We start from the raw sequence: 22,523 nt of genomic DNA, 5'->3' as shown, positions 1-22,523 counted from the left end.
TCTCTGGGGTGGAGAGATAAAAGAAATGAAAAGGTCTCTATCCTTGAGATACCTAAAATACAACTACAGAGGTAGTAAAAACTTATTAAAATGAAAAACTAATCATTTGACATTTATTAAGCATCTTTTGTGTGCCAGGCACTAAGTAAACACATGAACACAATTGTAAATTAACATAGTACAGATTTCATAAGTATAGTGAGTGGGGCCAGCTAGGTGGCATAGTAGATAGAGTACCAGCCCTGGATTCAGGAGGGCCTGAGTTCAAATCTGGCCTCAGACACTTAATACTGTGTGACCCTTGGCAAGTCACTTAACCCCAATTGCTTTCCCCCCCCAAAAAAAAAGTATAATGAGAATGTGAAAATGATGCAGAAACCAACACCAAATGAGTATAACCAGATAAATTTTCATAAAAGAACTGAATTCTTAGCTGGAGGATCATCATCCCCCCAAAAAATGGAAAAATGGCTTATGTAGAAGAAAAATCAAGTGTATTTGAGTGGTGTGGTAGGGTGATATTAAGCAAAACAATGTATAACTTGCCTGGATAATAATCTATGGAGGGTCAGTTAATATATGGCTTTGAGAATCATAATGAAAATATCTAATTTTTATAAATTAGATACTTAGGCATTTTATGTTTCTTGTCAAAGGATTGCTAAGTAATTCAAACAGTATGATCTTTGCAGGAGATCTGGACTCATAGACCCTTTTTGGATTAAATGGCCTTCTATCCACTGGAGGATGTCCTAAGCATTGATCTAGGAGGTCTCCCTTTTTAACTCACTGCTCTAGAAGGAAGCCCAGGTTCTAATTCGAATGGTGATATTTAAACCTAATAGGTTGTGGGTCCTTGTGCAAAAATTGGGAAAAGATATAGTATGTTTATGATACTTTTGATATCTATGTGTAACCACAGAAAAGCAGTAAATTTCCTGAGTTGTGGGGGGTTCAGGATGGGGTAACTTTGCTAAGGGAAAGGCACAAAAGATTTAAATAACTTGAATAGAGCTTTTGTTCCACTTTGATTTTTAGAGATGTGAGTACTGCCAAAAGCCGGGGGCCACTGTAGGTTGCTGCCTCACATCCTGCACTAGCAACTATCACTTCATGTGTTCCCGAGCCAAGAATTGTGTCTTTCTGGATGATAAAAAAGTTTATTGCCAACGACATCGGGATTTGATCAAAGGAGAGGTATGGGGTATATTGGGTTGCTTTTTAAATTATCCGGAACTTGGGGGAAAACATGCTGGCTAAAAATTGGCAGAATTGGAAACTTCATTTTGTTCTCCTGAAGAGTCAGTTCCTGTGAGCATTTTTATTGCCCTAACCTCTCTTCTTATTAGAAGTATTGAAGCTCTTTGAGTCTGGAATAAGCTAAATGATGAACATATCCTATGAGATAAAACTGTAGTATTTTAACAACTCCCTTGCTTTCTTGTTTTAAGGTGGTTCCCGAGAATGGATTTGAAGTTCTTAGAAGAGTATTTGTAGACTTTGAAGGCATCAGCTTGAGAAGGAAATTTCTCAGTGGCCTAGAACCAGAAAATATCCACATGATGATTGGTAAGACCTGAATATAGGTAATAGAGAGATGACACATTTGTGGGAATCTTTTCCTGTCTTTGAAGTTGATGTAAAGAACCTTCTTCATATTCTCTCTTCTCATCATTTCTCCTTTGTTCGACCAGGCTCAATGACAATTGACTGTTTAGGAATTCTAAATGATCTCTCTGACTGTGAAGATAAGCTTTTTCCTATTGGATATCAGTAAGTAAAACCTATAAGATAGTAACAAATTTTGTCAGTTGAAGAGTCAGGGCCTCTTTATATGAGGTTTTGACAAATAGTTTCCTGGTGCCTTACCCATGCTTAAGGTACTTTTAAAAAACCTCTTTTACAGATGTTCTAGGGTGTATTGGAGCACCACAGATGCCCGAAAGCGCTGTGTGTATACATGCAAGATAGTGGAATGCCGTCCTCCAGTTGTAGAGCCAGATATCAACAGTACCGTTGAACATGATGAAAATAGGACCATTGCTCATAGTCCTACCTCTCTCACAGGTGAGTCTCTTATCAAGCTGGAATTTAAGTTGAATACTTGGAAGGAGTGTTTTAGGAGGAGAATGAGAAGTTGAACATCCAGGATATCTTACTTGTCTCTAATCCAGCATTTTCACTGCTTGCTTTTACTCAGTCATCAGCTTGATGTCTTAACTAGAACCTACCTTTTTAATGAAATTTTTTTCTACAACAGAAATTCCACCGAGAGAAATTCGCAATACAGCCGAAATTAGAAATCCTCCATCCCCAGATCGACCTTCTCACTCACATACCTCCAGTTCCTGTTTCTATCATGTCATCTCAAAAGTCCCCAGAATCCGAATGCCCAGCTATTCTCCAACACAGAGATCCCCTGGTTGTCGTCCATTGCCTTCTGCTGGTAAAGGGCTTTTATTAGTTAAATAACCTCCTTGATTCATGAATAAGAATTCCCAATTTTATTTAGTTTATTTTATTTTCAGTCAATGCTGTTGTGATTAATTTTTCTAGTTTTATAAATTTTACTAAGTTATATGTAGATATTTGAGACCAGTGGATATTGTGTATTTTTTTTGCTATTGTAGACTTTGTTTTCTCTCATTTAGGAAGTCCTACCCCAACTACCCATGAGATAGTCACAGTGGGAGACCCCTTACTCTCTTCTGGGCTTCGAAGCATTGGATCCAGACGTCACAGCACTTCCTCTCTGTCACCCCAGCGGTCCAAATTCCGGATAATGTCCCCAATGAGAGCTGGGAGTGCTTATTCCCGTCACAGTGTGTCCTCTATCTCCAGCATTGGTACCTCCACTGATCATGATTCAAGTATAAAAACAATTGACCATTTTCTAGGGTCATTGAATCCAAGCACCCCAAATACTTTGAGTCAAAGTACTCCAACTTCTTCGAGTTCTCAAAGGACATTGGTTACAGTTGGGACTAAAGCAAGTCATATGGATGGACCTCCACCTTCAGAAATGAAACATATCAGTGCTGCAGACTTGTCAACTAAAAGCTCCTCCTTGAAAGGAGAGAAGGGCAAAATGTTGAATTCCAAGGGCTCTGAGGGATCAACACACACCCTGGCTTATGCAGGGAATCCTAAACCGGTCCCCCAGGTTCATAATACAGCATCTGGAGAGGTAAATGTCAGTAAAGTGGGCACTTTTGTTGAATCTTCTTCAGTATCATTTTCTTCCAAAGAGGCCCTTTCCTTTCCGCCACTTCATTTGAGGGGACAAAAGAAGGAAAGAGACCAACATTCAAACTCTACCCAGCCAGAAAACCTTTCTCCAGGTGAAGACATAGAAACTAAAGCATTGAAGCCACCTGGGGTGAACAGCAGATCGTCTATTGCAAATGAACAAGTGACATCTATTTCTAGAGATAGAAGGCAGAAAGGGAAAAAATCTGGCAAAGACACTTTCAAAGAGAAACATTCCATTAAGTCTTTTCTAGATGCTGGTCAGGTAATATCTGTTGAGGAAGGAAACCTAAAGCCAGAGTTTGTCAATCAGGTTTTGACATCCGAACATATAAGTCAACGATCTTGTAATAATATTTCTTCTGAAAAGAGTGGAGATAAGGTCCTTCCTATTTCAGGGAGCAGCAAAGCTCCATCTGTGCAGTTGGAAGGACCAGCCAAGGAATCACAGACACCTCGGAAACGTACAGTCAAAGTAACCTTGACACCACTGAAAATGGAAAGTGAGAGCCCATCCAAAAATACATTGAAAGAAATTGTTCCTGTTTCTCCATCTCAAGGAATGGAATCAACAGTTTTGGCAGAATCATCTTCAACCTCAGAAAGCCCAGGAGATGCCTCTGTGGCACAGCCCAGCCCCAATGATACTTCATCGCAAGAATCTCAGAGTAACACCTATCCAGATCTTCCTGTCCAGGAGAGAAACTTGATGCTCCAAGATGGAACCAAGCCTCAAGAAGACAGTTCCTACAAGAGGAGATACCCTCGTCGTAGTGCCCGAGCACGCTCTAATATGTTTTTTGGACTTACCCCTCTATATGGAGTGAGATCCTATGGGGAGGAAGATATTCCGTTCTTTAGCAGTTCTTCAGGCAAGAAACGAGGAAAGAGGTCAGCTGAAGGACAGGTGGATGGAGCTGATGATTTAAGTACCTCAGATGAAGATGATTTATACTACTATAACTTCACCAGGACAGTGATTTCTTCAAGTGGGGAGGAACGATTAGGATCCCATAATTTATTTCGGGAGGAAGAGCAATGTGACCTCCCCAAGATTTCACAGCTAGATGGTGTGGATGATGGGACAGAAAGTGATACTAGTGTTACAACCACAGCAAGGAAAGTCAATCAGATCCCCAAAAGAAATGGAAAAGAAAATGGGACAGAGAACTTAAAGCTTGATCGTGCTGAAGATTCTGGGGAAAAGGAACATGTCATCAAGGGCTCGACTGGTCATAAAACTAATGAGCCAAAGATAGACAACTGCCATCCTGTAAGCAGGGTGAAAACCCAAGGACAGGATTCCCTGGAGGCCCAGCTCAGCTCACTGGAATCTGGCCGTAGGGTCCACACAAGTACCCCTTCAGATAAAAACTTGCTAGATACTTATAACACTGAACTTCTGAAATCTGATTCTGACAACAACAATAGTGATGACTGTGGGAACATCCTGCCCTCAGATATCATGGACTTTGTATTAAAGAATACTCCATCCATGCAGGCTTTAGGAGAGAGTCCAGAGTCATCTTCATCTGAACTCCTGACTCTTGGGGAAGGATTGGGTCTTGATAGCAACCGTGGGAAAGATATGGGTCTCTTTGAAGTGTTTTCTCAGCAGCTACCAACAGCAGAGCCTGTGGACAGTAGCGTGTCTTCCTCTATATCAGCAGAGGAACAGTTTGAGTTGCCTTTAGAGCTCCCTTCAGACCTCTCTGTCCTAACTACCCGAAGCCCCACTGTCCCCAGCCAGAACCCAAACAGACTGGCGGTAATCTCAGACACGGGAGAGAAGAGAGTGACAATCACAGAAAAATCTGTGGCCTCAACCGAAGGTGACTCAGCACTGTTGAGTCCAGGAGTAGATCCAACGCCAGAAGGCCACATGACCCCAGATCACTTCATCCAAGGGCACATGGATGCAGACCATATTGCTAGCCCTCCCTGTGGTTCAGTGGAACAAGGACATGGCAACAACCAGGACTTAACTAGAAACAGCAGCACTCCTAGCCTTCAGGTTCCTGTTTCTCCTACTGTTCCCCTTCAGAATCAGAAATATGTTCCCAGTTCTACAGATAGCCCTGGCCCATCTCAGATTTCAAATGCAGCTGTCCAGACCACTCCACCCCACATGAAACCAGCCACCGAAAAACTACTTGTTGTCAACCAGAATATGCAACCACTTTATGTTCTCCAAACCCTTCCAAATGGAGTGACTCAAAAAATACAGCTGACCCCCTCAGTTAGTTCTGCCCCCAGTGTGATGGAAACCAATACTTCAGTGCTTGGGCCCATGGGCAGTGGTCTCACTTTAGCCACAGGACTAAATCCAAGTTTGCCATCATCTCAGTCTTTGTTCCCCCCTTCTAGCAAAGGATTGCTCCCCATGACTCATCACCAGCACTTACATTCCTTTCCTGCAGCTACTCAAAGTAGTTTCCCTCCCAATATGAATAATCCTACTTCAGGCCTGTTAATTGGTGTCCAGCCTCCTCCAGATCCCCAACTTTTAGTTTCAGAAACTAATCAGAGGACGGACCTCAATACCACTGCAACCACTCCACCTCCTGGGCTAAAGAAAAGGCCCATATCTCGCCTGCACTCTCGAAAGAATAAAAAACTTGCTCCTTCAAGCACTTCATCGTCTATTGCCCCTTCTGATATGGTCTCTAACATGACTCTGATTAATTTTACACCCTCCCAGCTTTCAAACCATCCAAGTCTATTGGATTTGGGATCACTTGGAAATACCACCTCCCACCGAACAGTCCCCAACATCATCAAAAGGTCTAAGTCTGGTATTATGTACTTTGAACAAGCACCTTTGTTACCACAGAATGTGGGAGGAGCTGCTGCTTCAACAGTTGGGACATCAACAATAGGCCCAGATACCAGCCACCTCACAGCAGGACCTGTATCTGGTTTGGCATCAGGTTCGTCTGTTCTTAATGTTGTTTCCATGCAAGCTACAACAGCCCCTACCACTGGTGGATCCGTTCCAGGACATGTCTTGGGGCAGGGCTCAGTTACATTAACCAGCCCAAGGTTGCTTGGTGCCCCAGACATTGGCTCAATAAGCAACCTCTTAATCAAAGCCAGTCAACAGAGCCTGGGACTTCAGGAGCAGCCCATGACATTGCCACCGGGATCAGGAATGTTTCCACAGCTGGGAACATCACAGACCCCCGCCACTGCTGCAATGACAGCTGCATCCAGTATTTGTGTGCTTCCTTCCACCCAGACTGTGGGTATGACAGTTGCCCCTTCATCTAATGAACCAGAAGGATCCTATCAGCTTCAGCACATGACCCAACTCCTTGCCAGCAAAACTGGGATTCTCCCCTCCCAGTTGGACGTTGCTTCAACTTCAGGGAGCCAATTGTCCAGCTTTCCCCAGCTGGTTGATGTTCCCAGCAATACAGGAATAGAGCAGAACAAGGCTTCACCCTCAGTTATGCATGCTAGCTCAGCCTCTCCTGGGGGTTCCCCATCTTCTGGCCAACAGTCAGCAAGCAGCTCAGTGCTTGGCCCCACCAAGTCCAGGCCAAAAGTCAAACGAATTCAGCTGCCTTTGGACAAGGGGAATGGTAAGAAGCACAAGGTTTCCCACATGCGGACCAGTTCCTCTGAAGCACACATTCCAGATTCAGAAGCCAACTCTACATCCCTGACCTCAGTGACAGGGTAAGAAAAGCCATTGTTGGTAATATTGGGTCATCAGAGGCCAGGTTCTGAACAGAGGCGAATTTAAAATTTTTCCCACTCTTGCCTGTTTTCCTGTTGTTCTTTCCCATCATAAATGACTAGGGTTTTTTGTTTTGTTTTTGATATTGTTTGAATGTATCACAGCAACAGTTGCAAGAGCAAGTTCAATCCCGTCAGTGGATGTTAAGGCTCTTGAGTAGAAGCATTATCTCTGTTTAGTCATTTATTGGGATTTGAAGCACTTCATGATAGCTTTAGTTCTTCTTTGCCTGAAGCTACCAGGGAATAATTATTTCTATTTGGGGAGTCATCTTGAGGACAGAGTCACCTGTTGGCTAATCTTGCTGGGTATATTTCATACAACTAGGCCTTTTAGTTTAACCTAAATATTTCTCAGTAAGTTCTTTGAACAGTCCTAACACTTCTGTTCCAGGACTCCAGTATCAAAGTCAGATGTTCAGGATACAACTAACATGGATCAGTCATCACAAAAGGATTGTGGACAGTCTACAAGGTAAACTGAAAAGAAGACTTAGTTTAGGATCAGATAGTCTTCTGCTTGTATCATTTTGTTGTTGTTTTTGGTTTTTGGTGAAGCATTTGCGGTTAAGTGACTTGCCCAGGGTCACACAGCTAGTACGTGTCAGGTGTCTGAGGCCAGATTTGAACTCAGATCCTCTTGACTCCAGGGCCATTGCTTTATCCACTGCACCACCTAGCTGCCCCTTTTAAAAATTTTTTTACATTCAATTTTGGTGGGGGGGGGAGGCGTGGATAATAAGGGTTCAGTGACTCGCCCAGAGTCACACAGCTAGTAAGTGTCAAGTGTCTGAGGCTGGATTTGAACTCAGGTCCTCCTGAATCTTGCTTGTATCATTTAAAAAATTTATCCTGTTTTGTTTTGGTTTTTTAGTTTAGTTTTGGTTTTTTTAGCATTCTTTAAATTTTGAGTTCTAGATTCTCTCTGTCCTTTCCAATCTCTCCCCCCACCCACTGAGAAGGCAAGCTGTATAATATTAGTTATAGATGTAAAATCATGCAAAACATTTCCATATTAGCCATATTTCAAAAAAGTAAGAAAATTATACTTGTTTGCACTGAGAGTTCATTAGTTCTCTCTTTGGAGGTAGATAGCATTTTTTCATCATGAGTTCATTGATCAGAGTAGCCAAATCATTAACAGTTGATCATCATTATAATATTACTATTACTGTACACAGGGAACTCTTGTCACTTCACTTTGCATCAGTTCATATAGGTCTTGGATGTTTTTCTGAAACAACCCCCTCGTCATTTCTTTTAGCATAGTAGTATTTTATCACAATCAGGTTCAACCCCACTTGATGAACATCTCTTTAATTTTGAGTTCTTTACTACCACAAAAAAAAGATTGCTGTAAATGGTGTGTGTGTGTGTGTGTGTGTGTGTGTGTGTGTGTGTGTGTGTATGTATCTTTTTACTTTTTCTTTGCTCTCTTTGGGATACAGACCTTGTAATGGTATTGTTGGATCTGTTGGATCCAAGGGTATGCACAGTTCTATAGCCCTTTGAGCATAGTTCCCAATTGTTTTCCAGAATGGTTGGACCAGTTCACACTTCCACCCACAGTTCATTAATGCATTTTTTTCATCCAATCCAGCATTTGTCATTTCTGATAGATGTAAGGTGGTATCTCAGAGATGTCTTAATTTGCATTTCTCTAGTCAGTAGTGATTTAAAGCTTGTTTTGTTTTTTGTTTGTTTTGTTTGTTTGGGGTTTTTTTGGTTTTGCAGGGCAGTGAGGATTAAGTGACTTGCCCAGGGTCACAGCTAGTAAGTGTCAAGTGTCTGAAGCCAAATTTGAACTCAGGTCCTCCTGAATCCAGGGCTAGTGCTTTTATCCACTGCGCTACCTAGCTGCCCCATAGAGCTTTTTTTTTTTTTAACATGGCTATAAATAGCTTTGGTTTCTTCTGAAAGCTGCATGTTCATATCTTTTTAACATTTTTCAAATGGGGAAAGCTCTTATTTTTATAAATTTTTACTCAGTTGTATATTCAGTATATGTTTAAAAAGTGAGGTCTTTATCAGAGAAACTCACTGTCAAATTTTTTTATATACCTTTCAGCAAAATGCAAATTTATTGGTTATCTCCTTCAACTAGGTCTATTTTTTATTTTACTTTGTCTGAGATGATAGCTACCCCTGCTCTTTTTTATTTCACCTAAAGTGTATCAGACTCTACTTCAGCCCTTTATTTTCATTTTGTGTCTTTCTGTTTTAAATGTGTCTCTTGTAAAGCAGCATACAGTTGGATTTTGCTTTTCTCATCCATTCTGCTATCTGCTTCTGTTTTATGGATGAGCTCATCCCATTCGTATTAACGGTTAAAATGACTAACTCTGTATTTCCCTACAAGGTCACCTACGTGGCTTAATGAACAGAGTGCCAGGCTTGAATTTAGAAAGACTCGTCTTTTTGAGTTCAAATCTGGCCTCAGATACTTACTAACTGTTTCAGTCACGTGACCTGGGCAAATCACTTAACCCTGTTTACCTCAATTTCCTCATCTGTAAAATGACCTGGAGAAGGAAATAGCAAACCACTCCATTGTCTTTGCCAAGAAAATTCCAGGTGGGATCAGGAAGAGTCAGTCATAACTGAAACAACTGAACAACAATAATTTCCCTTCATCTTCAGTTTTTTTCCTCCCTCTCTTTTTATTGTGTCCCTCCTCAAAAGTCTATTCTGCTTCTAACCACTTCCTCCCTTAAACTACCACCCCCCCCTCCCTTTTCTTATCCTTTTCCCCTTCCATTTTCCTATTGGGTAAGTTACATTTCTGTTCACAAATCTGTGTGCGTGTGCGTGTATGTATGTTCCTTCTTTGAACCAATTCCATTGAGAGTGAAGTTCAAGCATTGCCTACTAACCCCCACCTCCTCCTCCATTATAAAAATTCCTCCTTGCGTGCCTCTTCTACATGAGAACATTTTCCCCATTCTGCCTCTTCATTCCCCTTTGTTCTAGTGCATCCTTATTAATCCCCCCCCTTTATTTCTTTTGGAGATCATTCCAACATAATCACCCATGTCCTCTGTCCATGTAAGCTCCTTTTAACTGCCCCAATAGTGAAAAAAGTTCTTAGGAGTTACATGTATTATCTTCCCATATAGGAATGCAAACAATTTAATTTTATTGAATCCCTTATGATTACTCTTTCATGTTTACCTTTTTATGCTTCTCCTGAGTCTTCTGTCCACCAGATTTTCAATTCAGCTCTGGCCTTTTCATCAGGAGTGCTTGAAAGTCCTCTATTTTGTTAAATATCCATTTTCCCCCCTGAAGTATTATACTCTATTTTTACTGAGTGGGTGAGTCTTAGTAATAATCTTCGCTCCTTTGCCCTCCAGAATATCACATTCCAAGCCATCTGATGCTTTAATGTAGAAGTTATTGGATCTTTTTTTTTATCCTGACTTTGAATTATTTCTTTCTAGCTGCTTAGAATATTTTCTTATTGACCTAGAAGCTCTGAAATTTGGCTATCATGTTCTTAGGAGTTTTCATTTTAGGATCTCTTTCATGAGGTAGTTGGTAGATTCTTTCAGTTTCTATTTTACCCTCTGATTCTAGGATATTGGGGCAGTTTTCCATGATAGTTTTTTGAAGCATGATAATATTTAGGCTCTTCTTTTTGATCATGGCTTTCCTCTCCTAGATCTATTTTCCAGGTCAGTTGTTTTTCCAATAAGATACCTCACATTTTCCTCTATTTTCTTCTTTTAAAAATTTTTTTTACTGTTTTTTTAATATTTTGTGGAGTTATTAGCTTCCATTTGCCTGATTCTAATTTTTAAGAAGTTATTTTCTTTAGGGAGTTTTTGTGTACCTCCTTTTCTGTCAGGTCAATCCAATTTTTTAAGGAGTACTTTTCTTCAGTGAATTTTTGTCCTTCTTGTTCCTTGTGGCCAATTCTGCTTTTTTAAGGAGTTCTCATTAGTGTGTTTTTATGCCTCTTTTACCATTTGGCCTATTTTGTACTTTAAGGTGTTATTTTTTTGTACTTCTTTTACCAGACTGTTGATTCTTTTTCATGATTTTCTTGCATCACTAATTTCTTTTCTCAGTTTTTCCTCTATCACTCTTTGGTTTTTAACATCTTTTGTGAGTTCTTCCTGGAATTGGCAGGGGTGGTTCTGAGGGTGTGGTTTGGTGCTGAGACCAATTCACATTTTTCTTTGATGCTTTGCATATAGCTTTTTGGGTATGTTGTCTTCTGAATTTGTGCTTTGATTTTTCTTATTACCATAGTAACTTTCTGTAGTCAGGTTCTTTTCTTAGGTTGTAGTTTGCTCATTTTTCCAGCCTATTTCTTGACTTTTAACTCTGCTCTGGGGTGGAGGGAACACTGTCCCAAGCTTCAGGTTTTTCATACTGCTATTTTCAGAGATAGTTCTGAGAGTCTGTAAGATTTCAGTTCTTCCACGGTGTTATGCTCTAAGGAGAGGTGTGATCACTGCCCTCCTGGCCTGTGCTCTTGTTTGTGAGCAACCACAAGCACTCTTCCTCACCCTGGGACTGTGACCCAGAACCACATGTGGGCAGGGCTACAGAGCCCTGCCCCCAGTGCCAGTAAAGAGTCCCTTGTTATTTCCTTCTGACCAGTTGTCCAATTCCCTTGCTGTCTATGGGCTGAGAGTTCCAGAAGCTGTTGCTCCCAGGACCTGCTGCTGGTTTGCCAGAGCATGGCCTGCCCAAGACTGAGACAGACTTTTTCTGCTCACCTAAATTGTCTTGGGCTGGAAAATTGTTTTAGTCTGTCCTTTGGTTGGTTTTGCCTTTTCAGAATTCATTTTGAGCAGTTATTTTTAACACTTTTTGGGGGAAATCTGGAAGAGCTCAAGTGAGTCCCTGCCTTTACTCCACCACTTTGACTCCATCCCTGCCCCTATTGTATTGTTGTCCTTTTTCTTTTTCTTTTTTTTTTTTTTGGGTGAGGCAATTGGGGTTAAGTGACTTGCCCAGGGTCACACAGCTAGTAAGTGTCAAGTATCTGAGGCCAGATTTGAACTCAGGTCCTCCTGACTCCAGGGCCAGTGCTCTATCCACTGTGCCACCTAGTTAGTTGCCCCTTGTTGTTAATTTTAAAAGTCAAAGTGGGCAATGCACTGTTGGTGGAACTATGTACTGATCCAGCCATTCTGGAAAGCAGTTTGGAACCATACCCAAAAGCCTTTAAAACTGTGCATATACCCTTTGATCCAGTAATACCACTACTAGGTCTGTATCCCAAAGAAATCAGAAAAAAAGGTTGAAGGACTCACATGACAAAAATATTTATGACTGCTCTTTTTGTGGTAGTAAAGAATTGGAAACTGAGGGGATGCCCATCAATTGGGAAATGGCTAAACAAGTTCTGGTATATGAATGTTGTGATGTTTAAAATCTAAATGTGTGGTTGCCTTAAATTAGAAGCTCTAGCACCAGTTTTTTTCTAGATTTGGAGAGCCTTTTCCATCATGAGTCCTTTGGAATGGAACTATCTTGGACCATTGTGTTGCTGAGAAGAATCAAGTCTATCACAGTTGATCAACCCATAATGTTGATGATACTGTGTACAATGTTCTCCTGGTTCTGCTCATCTCACTCATCATCAGTTTCATGGCAAGTCCTTTCCAGGTTTCTCTGAACTCCTCCCTGGCTCATCATTTCATTACAACACAATAGAATTCCATTACATTCATATACCACAACTTGTTCAGCCATTCCCCAATTGATGGGCAGCCCCCTCAATTTCCAATTCCTTGCTACCCACAAAAAGAGCAGCTATGAATATTTTTGTACATGTGGCGTCCTTTTCCCTTGTTTTATGATCTGTTTGGGAAAAAGACCCCAATAGTGGGGATTTCTGGGTCAAAGAGTATGCACAGCTTTATAGCCCTTTGGGCATAATTCCAAATTGCTCTCCAGAATGGTTGGATCAGTTCACAGCTCCACCAACAATGCATTAGTGTTCCAATTGGAAAAAACATTTTAAATAAAATTAAAAAAAATAAATTAAAAGTAAAGTAGGGAGGGGCAGCTAGATGGCGCAGTGGTTAAAGCACCGGCCCTGGATTCAGGAGTACCTGAGTTCAAATCCAGCCTCAGACACTTGACACTTACTAGCTGTGTGACCATGGGCAAGTCACTTAACCCCCATTGCCTAAAAAAAATAAATAAATAAAGTAGGGACAAATATGAAAACTCTGGAGGTCAAAAGTATAGGACTTAATAAGTACCTGGTGCAGTGGAAAGAATGTTGTATTTCTAGTCAAGAGATTTGGGTTCAAATCTCAGCTCAGGGCATTTTGTGTGACCTTGAGAATGTCATTTCCTTGGGCCTCTTTCTTCTATTATAAAACCTAGGGTTTAAAATTCTAAATCCTATTGTGGTTGAATGTATGTCATGAGGAAGAGAGAAGAGTCAAAAATAACTTCCTTGGAGCATGGGTAACTGAGGAGTCAGGGGGAGAGGAAAAAATATTTGTATTTAGCATTCAAATTATTGGATATATTGATTGTTATTGATTACTACTCAGTCAAATAATTAAATACATTAAGTTATTGATTAATTAAAATAATTAAATACATTAATTAAGTGTATGTATCTGATATAATAGCTAGCATTTATATAGAGCTTTAAGGTTTGCATGAAGTGCTTTTCATTAGATCAAAATTTTTGGAGTTCTTGAAAATGCATTTTCTTATGCAATTTAAGCATTTATTCTGTAATATTAATTTGCTTAGAAAGTGCTTTCTTAGCAATAACAAGGGTAAATTTCAGCCTTTTCACTTATCAGATGATGATAATAATCTACATTGGAAAAAAAAAAGTTAAAGTGGGCAAGATTCATATGAGGCCATACAGTTTACTCAAATTGTTAAATTAGAATCAGGGAGCAGCCAGGTGGTTCAGTGAATAAAGCACTGGCCCTGGATTCAGGAGGACCTAAATTCAAATCTGGCCTCAGACACTTGACACTTACTAGCTGTGTGACCCTGGGCAAGTAACTTAACCCTCATTGCTGGGCAAAAAAAAGAAAAAGAAAAGAAAAAAATTAAAATCAGATTGGAAATAAAAATGTTAATAAGCTTCCCTTCAATTTTTCCCTCTAAATACTGTGACCACAACAAATAATTTTAAGTATCCAATTTACAACTTTTAAAATGAGGACTTAGAATTGCTAATTGGCCAGAAATAGTTAAGTAAAAAAAAAGTTGGGGAATATAATTTTATAAAAGGGCAATATTTTAGAGCAACTCCTTCAGAAAAGACAGTTGTATATTTTGTACTTTCTTGTGTTTGGCTATCTTTGAACAAGGTAATGTGCATATAAAATGATTTGGAAAAATGTAAAGTATATCAAAATGTGGCATAATCTCATTCAGTAGGTTTTGTTTAAAGTTACACCATGGTTTTTTTCTCCCGGTAGACATTGATTTTTAATTGGCATAGCTATATGATAAATCATCAGATGCTATTATTTTTGAATTGCAATAAAAATGACATTTTCTTAACATTTGGTTTTCTTTTTGCCTAGGCAAGTGACTTCAATTCAGGAAGAACTGCCAGCACAGAATTCAACAAATGAGCAAGAAAGTGCAGGTAAGTATGTGGTTGTCAACTAAACATGATATTTTTGGTGACTTTTCTGTAATTTAAAGGATTCCTAAAAATAAAATACCTGAACACATTTTTCTGCTGCCTTAGTAGCAGTGTAGGGCTTATATAAATGAAGTGGCTTGACTAAAGGAAGCCAACCTTCATTATTATTATGCAGGAGATGTAAGAGAACCTGCTTTAGTTACAAAACCTGGTATGTACCTACCATTTTCTTACTCATTATCACTTGTATTGATGAAGTAAATCAGAAAATTACATTCCATGTGCATAGATAGGACCATTCAACATAAAAAACATCCTCTCCAAGTTAATTTATTGACGTAATACCCATTAAAATCCCATTTGGGTTACTTTGTAGAATCCGATAAAATGAAGAAATTTACATCTGGGGAGAAGAGACAGGCAAAATTATCAAGGGGGTAATTGGTAGGGGAAACTTATTAATAAAGACTTTTTACAATTAAGTAGTATTTTAAAATAATAACTGATATTCATATAGCATTTTGAAGTTTGCATTGTGCTTTACATATATTTGATTATCACAACACTCTGAGGTGTAATTATTCTCATTTTCCAAATGAGGAAATGTCCTTAGGAATTACGTGACATGATCCATAGTCAAATAACCAATAAGTTGTATGTACTTATAATAGTAGTCATTAATGATTCATCATTAACTTGGAAAGAGGTCTCCAATTGTGTGTCCCAGGGTTCACAGCTTGGACCCATTCGGTTAAACATTTTTATCCATTACTTCAATATAGACATAGAAAGACACATTAAAATATTTAATACCCTGAAGGACAGAATTAGGATCCAAAATATCTGGACGGGTCAGAACATTGAACTGAATCTAATATGATAAAATTCAATTAAAATAAATGTAAAGCCTTATTCTTGGGTTTAAAAAAAATCTCTTTTTAAGTACAAGATAGTAGAGACATTGTTAGATGGCAGTTTGAAAAAAGAAACTGGAAGCTTTAGTGGACTACAAGTTCAATTTGAGACAGAGTGATAGGAAGTCTAGGAAACTAAGGTGATCTTGGTCTATAATAAGAGAGGCTATTTTTTCAAAATAAAGAGGTCATGGTCCCAGTGTATTCTGCCCAGGTCAGATTACATCTGGAATATTATTTAGGAAGGGCATTAATAAGCTAAGAAATGTCCATAGGAGTGTAAGGAGATGGTGAAGAGCTTCAGGTCCATGTCATATTAAGATCTTAGCCTGTAGAAGACAGGACCTAGAAAGGATGTGATAATTGCCTTTGAGTGTTTGAAAGGTGTCATGTGGAAGAGGAGTTAGACTACTTCTGTTTGATCCCAAAATGCAGAACTAGATGCATTCTGGTGGGTGAGAGTTGAAAAGAGACAAATTTTGGCTTCATATCAGAAAAAACTTGTTAAATGTTAGAACTTACTCCATAGTAAAATGGGCTCTCTAGGAAGTTACAGGTTTCCCCTATTGGATGACCCCTTACTTGTCTGGTATATTGTACTGGGGATTCTTTTTCAGAAGATTCTTTTTATCAAATATGGATTGAACTAAAAGGCCTCTGAGGACATTTCCTGAAATTCTGTAACTCCTTAGTTAAAGGTTGGAAAGCTCTGGATCATAAGTACTTTATCCGTTGATATAGAGGATGTGTTAACAGAAGAACAACTTTTTTATTAGAAAGCAATCAATCAGAGAAGATGACCAGACATTATAACTTGGGACATTGTCAGATTTCTCTAATTTCCTATAGGGAATAACCTGACTACCCACTATTCTTTGAACCTGATGTGATACAGTTACCCCCACAGACTCTATTCAAGGAAAAGAAAACTATCAGCTGAAATAATTACAGAAGTCTTTCTATTTTGTTTTCTCCCTCAGAACCCAAAGTAACTGAAGAGGAAGAAAGCAACTTCAGTTCTCCACTGATGTTTTGGTTACAGCAAGAACAGAAGAGAAAGGAAAGCATTGGAGAGAAAAAGCCAAAGAAAGGGCTTGTTTTTGAAATATCAAGTGATGATGGTTTTCAAATTTGTGCAGAAAGTATTGAAGGTATGTGGACTGAAGTGTTTGGCTGCTCCATAAGGTTCAGAAGATTTTATCATCATAATCTGTTTAAATTTGATAGGGATTTTGGAGATCAGTGTATCAGCTAATCTTTATAGAGTACTTACTATGTATTGGACACTATGATGGATGCTGTGAGGCTTCAAAACAGTGTAAAAATGGTTACTCAGGGGGCAGCTAGGTGGCTCAGTGGATAAAGCACCAGCCCTGGATTCAGGAGGATCTGAGTTCAAATCTGGCCTCAAACACTTGACACTTATTAGCTGTGTGACCCTGGGGAAGTCACTTAATCCCAATTGCCTCACCAAAAAAAAACCCCAAAAAATGGTTACTCGGTTTAGGGTTTTTTAAAAATTGCAACATAAAACACAGTCCATACCATGTCTTCATTGAGTTCATAGCCTAGTTAGGGAAACAGTAACCATATGAGACTATTTCCAGTGATTTAAACAGAAAGTACCAAAGAGGTTCAGAGAAGGGAAAAATCATGGGTTCAAGTAATCCAGGAAGGTATTCAGATTGGGTTTTGATGGTTACATGGGATTTAGATAGTCTGTGGGAGGATATGGGAAGAGCCACCTTAGCAGAAGGAACTATGAGCAAAGGCCCCAAGGCAAGACTGTGCAAGGAAATACAGGGGATAAAGACTAGATCATAACCCTGGCTAGATGAGGAGGCTCATGTTGAAAGTAGTCAGATTAGATTGAAAAAAGTGGGCCTTGAATGCCAGGTTAAGATGTTTTTAGATTATTCTATATGTAGTAGGAGCCATTGAAGGCTTTTGAACAGGGAAATGACATGAAGAGAAATATTTTATATTTTATAGTAGAAGCATGCAGGATTGATAGTACCAGGAGAACTGTTAGTACAAATAGAAAATATTAAATAAGTAACTAGTTTTATTGGTGGGGAAATTATGCATTTGGTTTTAAATGTAAGATATAGGAGCATCGAGCTGGAATTTATAGGGATCTCAGAAGCCATCAAGTGCAACCCTCCCCTCCATTTTATGAAGGTTGAACTTGCAGGGATAAGACACTCAAAGGATAATGTCCAGAAGTTGAAGATCAAAAAATTACTTAACAGAATAGGATTAAAGTTTGAGGGTTCAGGTGTAGATTTGGGAATTATCTCCATAGAGGTGATAATTGTAACATTAGATGAACTTGCTCAAGGTAGAATGTATATGGGGAGAAGAGAGGACCAAGAATGAATCTTTGGAAAATGTATTTAGTTATAGAATGGGAAGAATTTATATACTTGAACAAGTTGCTGAGGAGTACCTTGACCAGGGACAGGATAAAACAAATACTATCAGGCACTGAAATTAAAGGCCCAAATCATATAACTTAGAGATACAGATTCTTTGGGATATTTGTAGAACTGACATTTCATCCATTCCTACTGTTATTGCCCTGGTCTCTCCTTTATAGCAGTTCTGCTAGGCATTATACTTTCTGATTATATACCAAACTGGCTTAGAGGTGAAAGGAAAGCAACCCTAACTTGCCTTAGCTCCTAAGCATATTAGGCTGGTACAGGCTACTAACGTGACAAGAAATACATTTTAAAGTTTTGTTACCCATTCCTTAATATTACAGATGCGTGGAAGTCATTGACAGATAAAGTTCAGGAAGCTCGATCCAATGCTCGTCTAAAGCAGCTTTCATTTGCAGGTAAAGCTGTTAGCTTATTCCTCTCTCAGATATTCCAGTAGATTGTTGATTTGAACTAATATGTAATTGATTTTATGTGGAAGTATGTCCAGGTGAGTGTACTTTTCAATTCCTGTTACTACTGAAAGTCTACTCAATTCTCGTAGCTCAGGAGATATGAGGGGAAATTCTTAAAGAGTAAATGGGAAGGGTACACCTTTGTGGAGAAAATGCAAAGTCCTTTCTGTACCAAAGTATGCTTTGCTATCTGAATAGCTTGCTTTTCTGTAAACTTAGGCTTTGTATTCCATTTGGACTTCCCAGGTTTTGTTCATGGAAATGTTAATGAGCTGAAGACCTAGTCAGTCTTTTGTTTGGCAAAGAAATCAGATCACCTCCTGAATTTGTCTGAGAGGATTATTAATAAAAGATTTAATACCAGCTTCTGGCTGTTTTTTATATTATAGTCCAGGATCTATGATGGCTTTGAAAGGTTTTTCTGTAGTTTGGTTATCTTTTGAGTATTACAGTTTCTTGTTACCAACTCTAATGCTTATGATCTTTGCAGGTGTGAATGGCTTGAAGATGCTAGGGATTCTTCATGATGCAGTCGTGTTCCTAATTGAGCAGCTTTCTGGGGCCAAGCATTGTCGAAATTATAAGTTTCGATTCCACAAACCAGAGGAGGCCAATGAACCTCCCCTGAATCCTCATGGTTCAGCCAGAGCTGAAGTTCACCTGAGGCAAGTACCATTCACCCATGGCTTGGAAAGTAGTTTCAGGTCTTAGTTTGTAGATAAATGCCACTGATGTCATCTTTTCCTTGGGATTTTCTGAACTATCACTGCCTCTCATTTCCAGCTTACCTGCCTTATGTATTTTCTGTAAATGTTCTTTGATCTTTGATTCCAGGAAGTCAGCATTTGACATGTTTAACTTCCTGGCTTCTAAACATCGACAGCCTCCTGAATATAACCCCAATGATGAGGAAGAAGAGGAGGTACAGCTGAAGTCAGCTAGGTAAGCAATTAAGCAGACAACTAATTGAAGAAGTTAAGGCAAAGGGAGAAGGTAGAGTGAGAGAGAAATGCTGAATTTGTCTCTTCTTGCTACAACAGTAAAAGAAAATTCATAACCTGCTTTAACCAGAATTCCAGGGTTGCCCCCCCCCAAAAAAAAGTGACTGAGACATGAATGACATGGTAACAATGGCTAATTAGCAGGAAATTAGACTCTGAACCTGAGGTGAAATTCACATCACTTTAAATTGGTGTTTTTGTTTGATTATTGGTTGTTTATCCTCCTGTATAGATATACTGTATTGTGAAGATATCGATTCCATTTGATTTTTCCAAACCCCCTACATAGTCACTATCACCACCTTCATTGTCATCACCAAAAAGCATTTATGTGTTAAGTTGCACATCTCCTTTACTAAACACTGTGTAAAGGGAACCACATAGTCATTATCTTTGTCTTCAAGGAGCTTTAGTCCAAGACTTTGCCAGAGTAGTCTCTTCCAAAAAGAAGTGTGATTAAAAAGTATGTCCTGCTGTCTTTCAGAAGGGCGACTAGCATGGATTTGCCCATGCCCATGCGTTTCCGGCACTTAAAGAAGACTTCCAAGGAAGCAGTTGGGGTTTACAGGTATGACTGAAACTATGAAAGCTTTTCTAAAATCAGTGGAACAAATAGGTAGAGAGTAAATTCCTTTTACAGGTGGCATTGATTACAAATTACAAATTATAGCTATTTTTGGTATCTGACTAAAGGATCCTCACATAATGAATTTACTAACTGTTCAGACTTCCACTTCACATCACATCCATTCATCAAGAGCAGAGAGCAACTTCTGCGAGGCATATAGGTCCGGATTCTGCTTCCTCCAGGGGAGAAAGGTTGGAAGATTGTTGTGGACTTATTGGCAAATTTCAACTAATTGAATGTCAGCTAAAGGGACTCTTTTTGTCTCTGTTCGTGTCCTAGGTCTCCCATCCATGGCCGGGGTCTTTTCTGTAAGAGAAACATCGATGCAGGTGAGATGGTGATTGAGTATGCAGGCAACGTCATCCGTTCCATACAGACTGACAAGCGAGAGAAGTATTATGAGAGCAAGGTGAGATAGACTCTGTCACTGTCCCTGCTCATTTCACCTATTCTAGGCAAGAGAAAAGATGAGTATGGAATAACATAAGTAAAAAGGAGGTGCTTTCAAAATGGTTACTGTTAACTACATTTCAGCACTAGCCACCAGAATAAGCACAGATTGGAAGTCTTAAGAAATAGAAGTTGAAATTAAGGGGACCTGGTAAAAACGCAGTGTCCCTAAAGTTGAAGTTGAGTGGGCTCCCAGTAGCTTTGAGAACTAGAGATGTATACCAAGGGTACACAACTACATTTTTCAGGCCCTCTCCTACCTTCTTAGTTGAATGAAGAAACCACTGGTTCTGGGACCTTCAATCCAGTGAAACTTAGAGGAAATATCTTGAAGTATGCTCACCAGGAGAGTCACATCAGCAGAACTGATGTTTTGACCAGCTCAGATTCAATCAGCTTTACTTAGCAGGGTCCTTATGTAGTGCAAAAAGAAAGGAGGGTAAAAGTCCCAAACTTGAGTTGCAACCAATACTTCCTTCTCTGTCTCCCTTTCCTGGGCATATAGGGCATTGGCTGCTACATGTTCCGCATTGATGACTCAGAGGTAGTGGATGCCACCATGCATGGGAATGCTGCACGATTTATCAACCATTCATGCGAGCCCAACTGCTACTCTCGGGTCATCAACATTGATGGGCAGAAGCACATTGTCATCTTTGCAATGCGTAAGATCTACCGTGGAGAGGAACTCACTTATGACTATAAGTTCCCCATTGAGGATGCCAGCAATAAGCTGCCCTGCAATTGTGGCGCGAAAAAATGCCGAAAGTTCTTAAACTAACGTTGCTCTTTTTCCCATTCCTCATTGTGGGAGTTGCAAGACCCAGGGCCACCCAAAGCAATGCTGAAGGCTTTTTGCTGCAGCCGAGGGTTTCAGGATTAGGTGGTCTCAGTTGAGGGGCCTCCATTATGGCTGAGCTCCCTTCCCTTATGTCCCATCTTCACATCATGCAGTGTGGTCATAATCCTGGTGAGAAGTGAGGTCATGAAGAGAAGATTGGTGATGGACTTTCTTCCTGGCTCCTCTGGAATTCGCACACCATTATGAGGAGGGAAAGGGGCCCCAAACAGATTTGCCTGGAGAGAGCCTATAAAGGGTTGTGTCAGGAGAATGGAATTTTCCTGATCATCTCGGATGGGGAAGTTGTTATCTTGCTGCCAGCCTCTGCTTGGCCCATTTCCTAAGCACTGTTAGTGAGGTGGCCAGAGTGGCCAAGCAGGGTCAAGAGAACAGTATAGGTCAGGCACCTCAGATGTAGGCCTAGCCTACATGCATCTCTCGATTGAAAGAAATGTTTAAATGGTTTTTCCTTAGTGCCCTCCCACCTACGAATTCATTTCTGGTCAAGAGGCAAGAATTCTAGCGCCTTTGTTGACCAAAAGGGCTGTTTTGGGGTTGTGCCAATGAATTACCAAACATTTGAGCCTGTCTATAGGCTTTGTAGTGGGAGTGTTACCCCCATAAGCCTTATCTCAGCCAGTTACTTTTCTTGACAGTAGGAGCAGCTTCCTTCCCTCTCCCATTCCTTCTCTTCATTCTACTTTTCTTCCTTTTCTTTTGGCTTCTATTCTGCCACTTCTCCATTCTTCTTTCTGGATGGTGGGTGAAGTTGCCTCCCTATTCAAGAACACACACCCCACTGGACACAGTTTTTGTCTACAAAAAAATCCTTTGAGCCAGTAAGCACTCTAGAAGGGATATGGACATGAGCCACTAAAATAGATAAATCCGGGAGGAATCTTTACCAGCCCAAATTCCAGTGGAAATTGAAAGAAACATCGGAAAAAGGAAAACGTAGCACAGGTTTTTTAAGAGGGAAAAATATTTAAATAGTATTTGAATCATGCAGCTCACTAAGAATTTCATATCCAAGTTGATGACATCCTCCCCCATCCCAAGCCCCCATCGCTAGGATACAGATACTTTGATTTATCTTTGCTAAGACATAGGAAGGCCAAATTCCTAAATGGTCAATCTCCATTGAAAGCTAAAGACAGAACACTAAGGTTGCAAGACCCCGAGGGAGTATGATATTATGTGTTGAGGGAG

At 39.8% G+C, this 22,523-nt stretch overlaps 1 protein-coding gene across 1 annotated transcript in view; it reads left to right on the top strand.

Moving 5' to 3' along the window:
• The window catches only part of KMT2A (lysine methyltransferase 2A), an 85,620-nt gene extending 63,097 nt beyond the window's left edge, over positions 1–22,523 (top strand). The window contains exons 23-37 of the mRNA XM_043995296.1: positions 1,039–1,197; positions 1,452–1,569; positions 1,695–1,773; positions 1,907–2,067; positions 2,261–2,446; positions 2,652–6,930; positions 7,385–7,465; positions 14,517–14,581; positions 16,476–16,646; positions 18,263–18,337; positions 18,885–19,059; positions 19,229–19,336; positions 19,880–19,963; positions 20,303–20,432; positions 20,979–22,523. Of these exons, the coding sequence (XP_043851231.1) occupies positions 1,039–1,197; positions 1,452–1,569; positions 1,695–1,773; positions 1,907–2,067; positions 2,261–2,446; positions 2,652–6,930; positions 7,385–7,465; positions 14,517–14,581; positions 16,476–16,646; positions 18,263–18,337; positions 18,885–19,059; positions 19,229–19,336; positions 19,880–19,963; positions 20,303–20,432; positions 20,979–21,254 (6,147 nt within the window). The 3' untranslated portion in view covers positions 21,255–22,523. The remainder of the gene's footprint in view (positions 1–1,038; positions 1,198–1,451; positions 1,570–1,694; positions 1,774–1,906; positions 2,068–2,260; positions 2,447–2,651; positions 6,931–7,384; positions 7,466–14,516; positions 14,582–16,475; positions 16,647–18,262; positions 18,338–18,884; positions 19,060–19,228; positions 19,337–19,879; positions 19,964–20,302; positions 20,433–20,978) is intronic.

This window comes from Dromiciops gliroides, chromosome 3 (genome assembly GCF_019393635.1).
Source record: "Dromiciops gliroides isolate mDroGli1 chromosome 3, mDroGli1.pri, whole genome shotgun sequence".
In the NCBI taxonomy this organism is placed as follows: domain Eukaryota; kingdom Metazoa; phylum Chordata; class Mammalia; order Microbiotheria; family Microbiotheriidae; genus Dromiciops; species Dromiciops gliroides.
The sequence above is the reverse complement of the archived record's forward strand: the minus strand, read 5'-3'. Positions and strand labels throughout refer to the sequence as shown.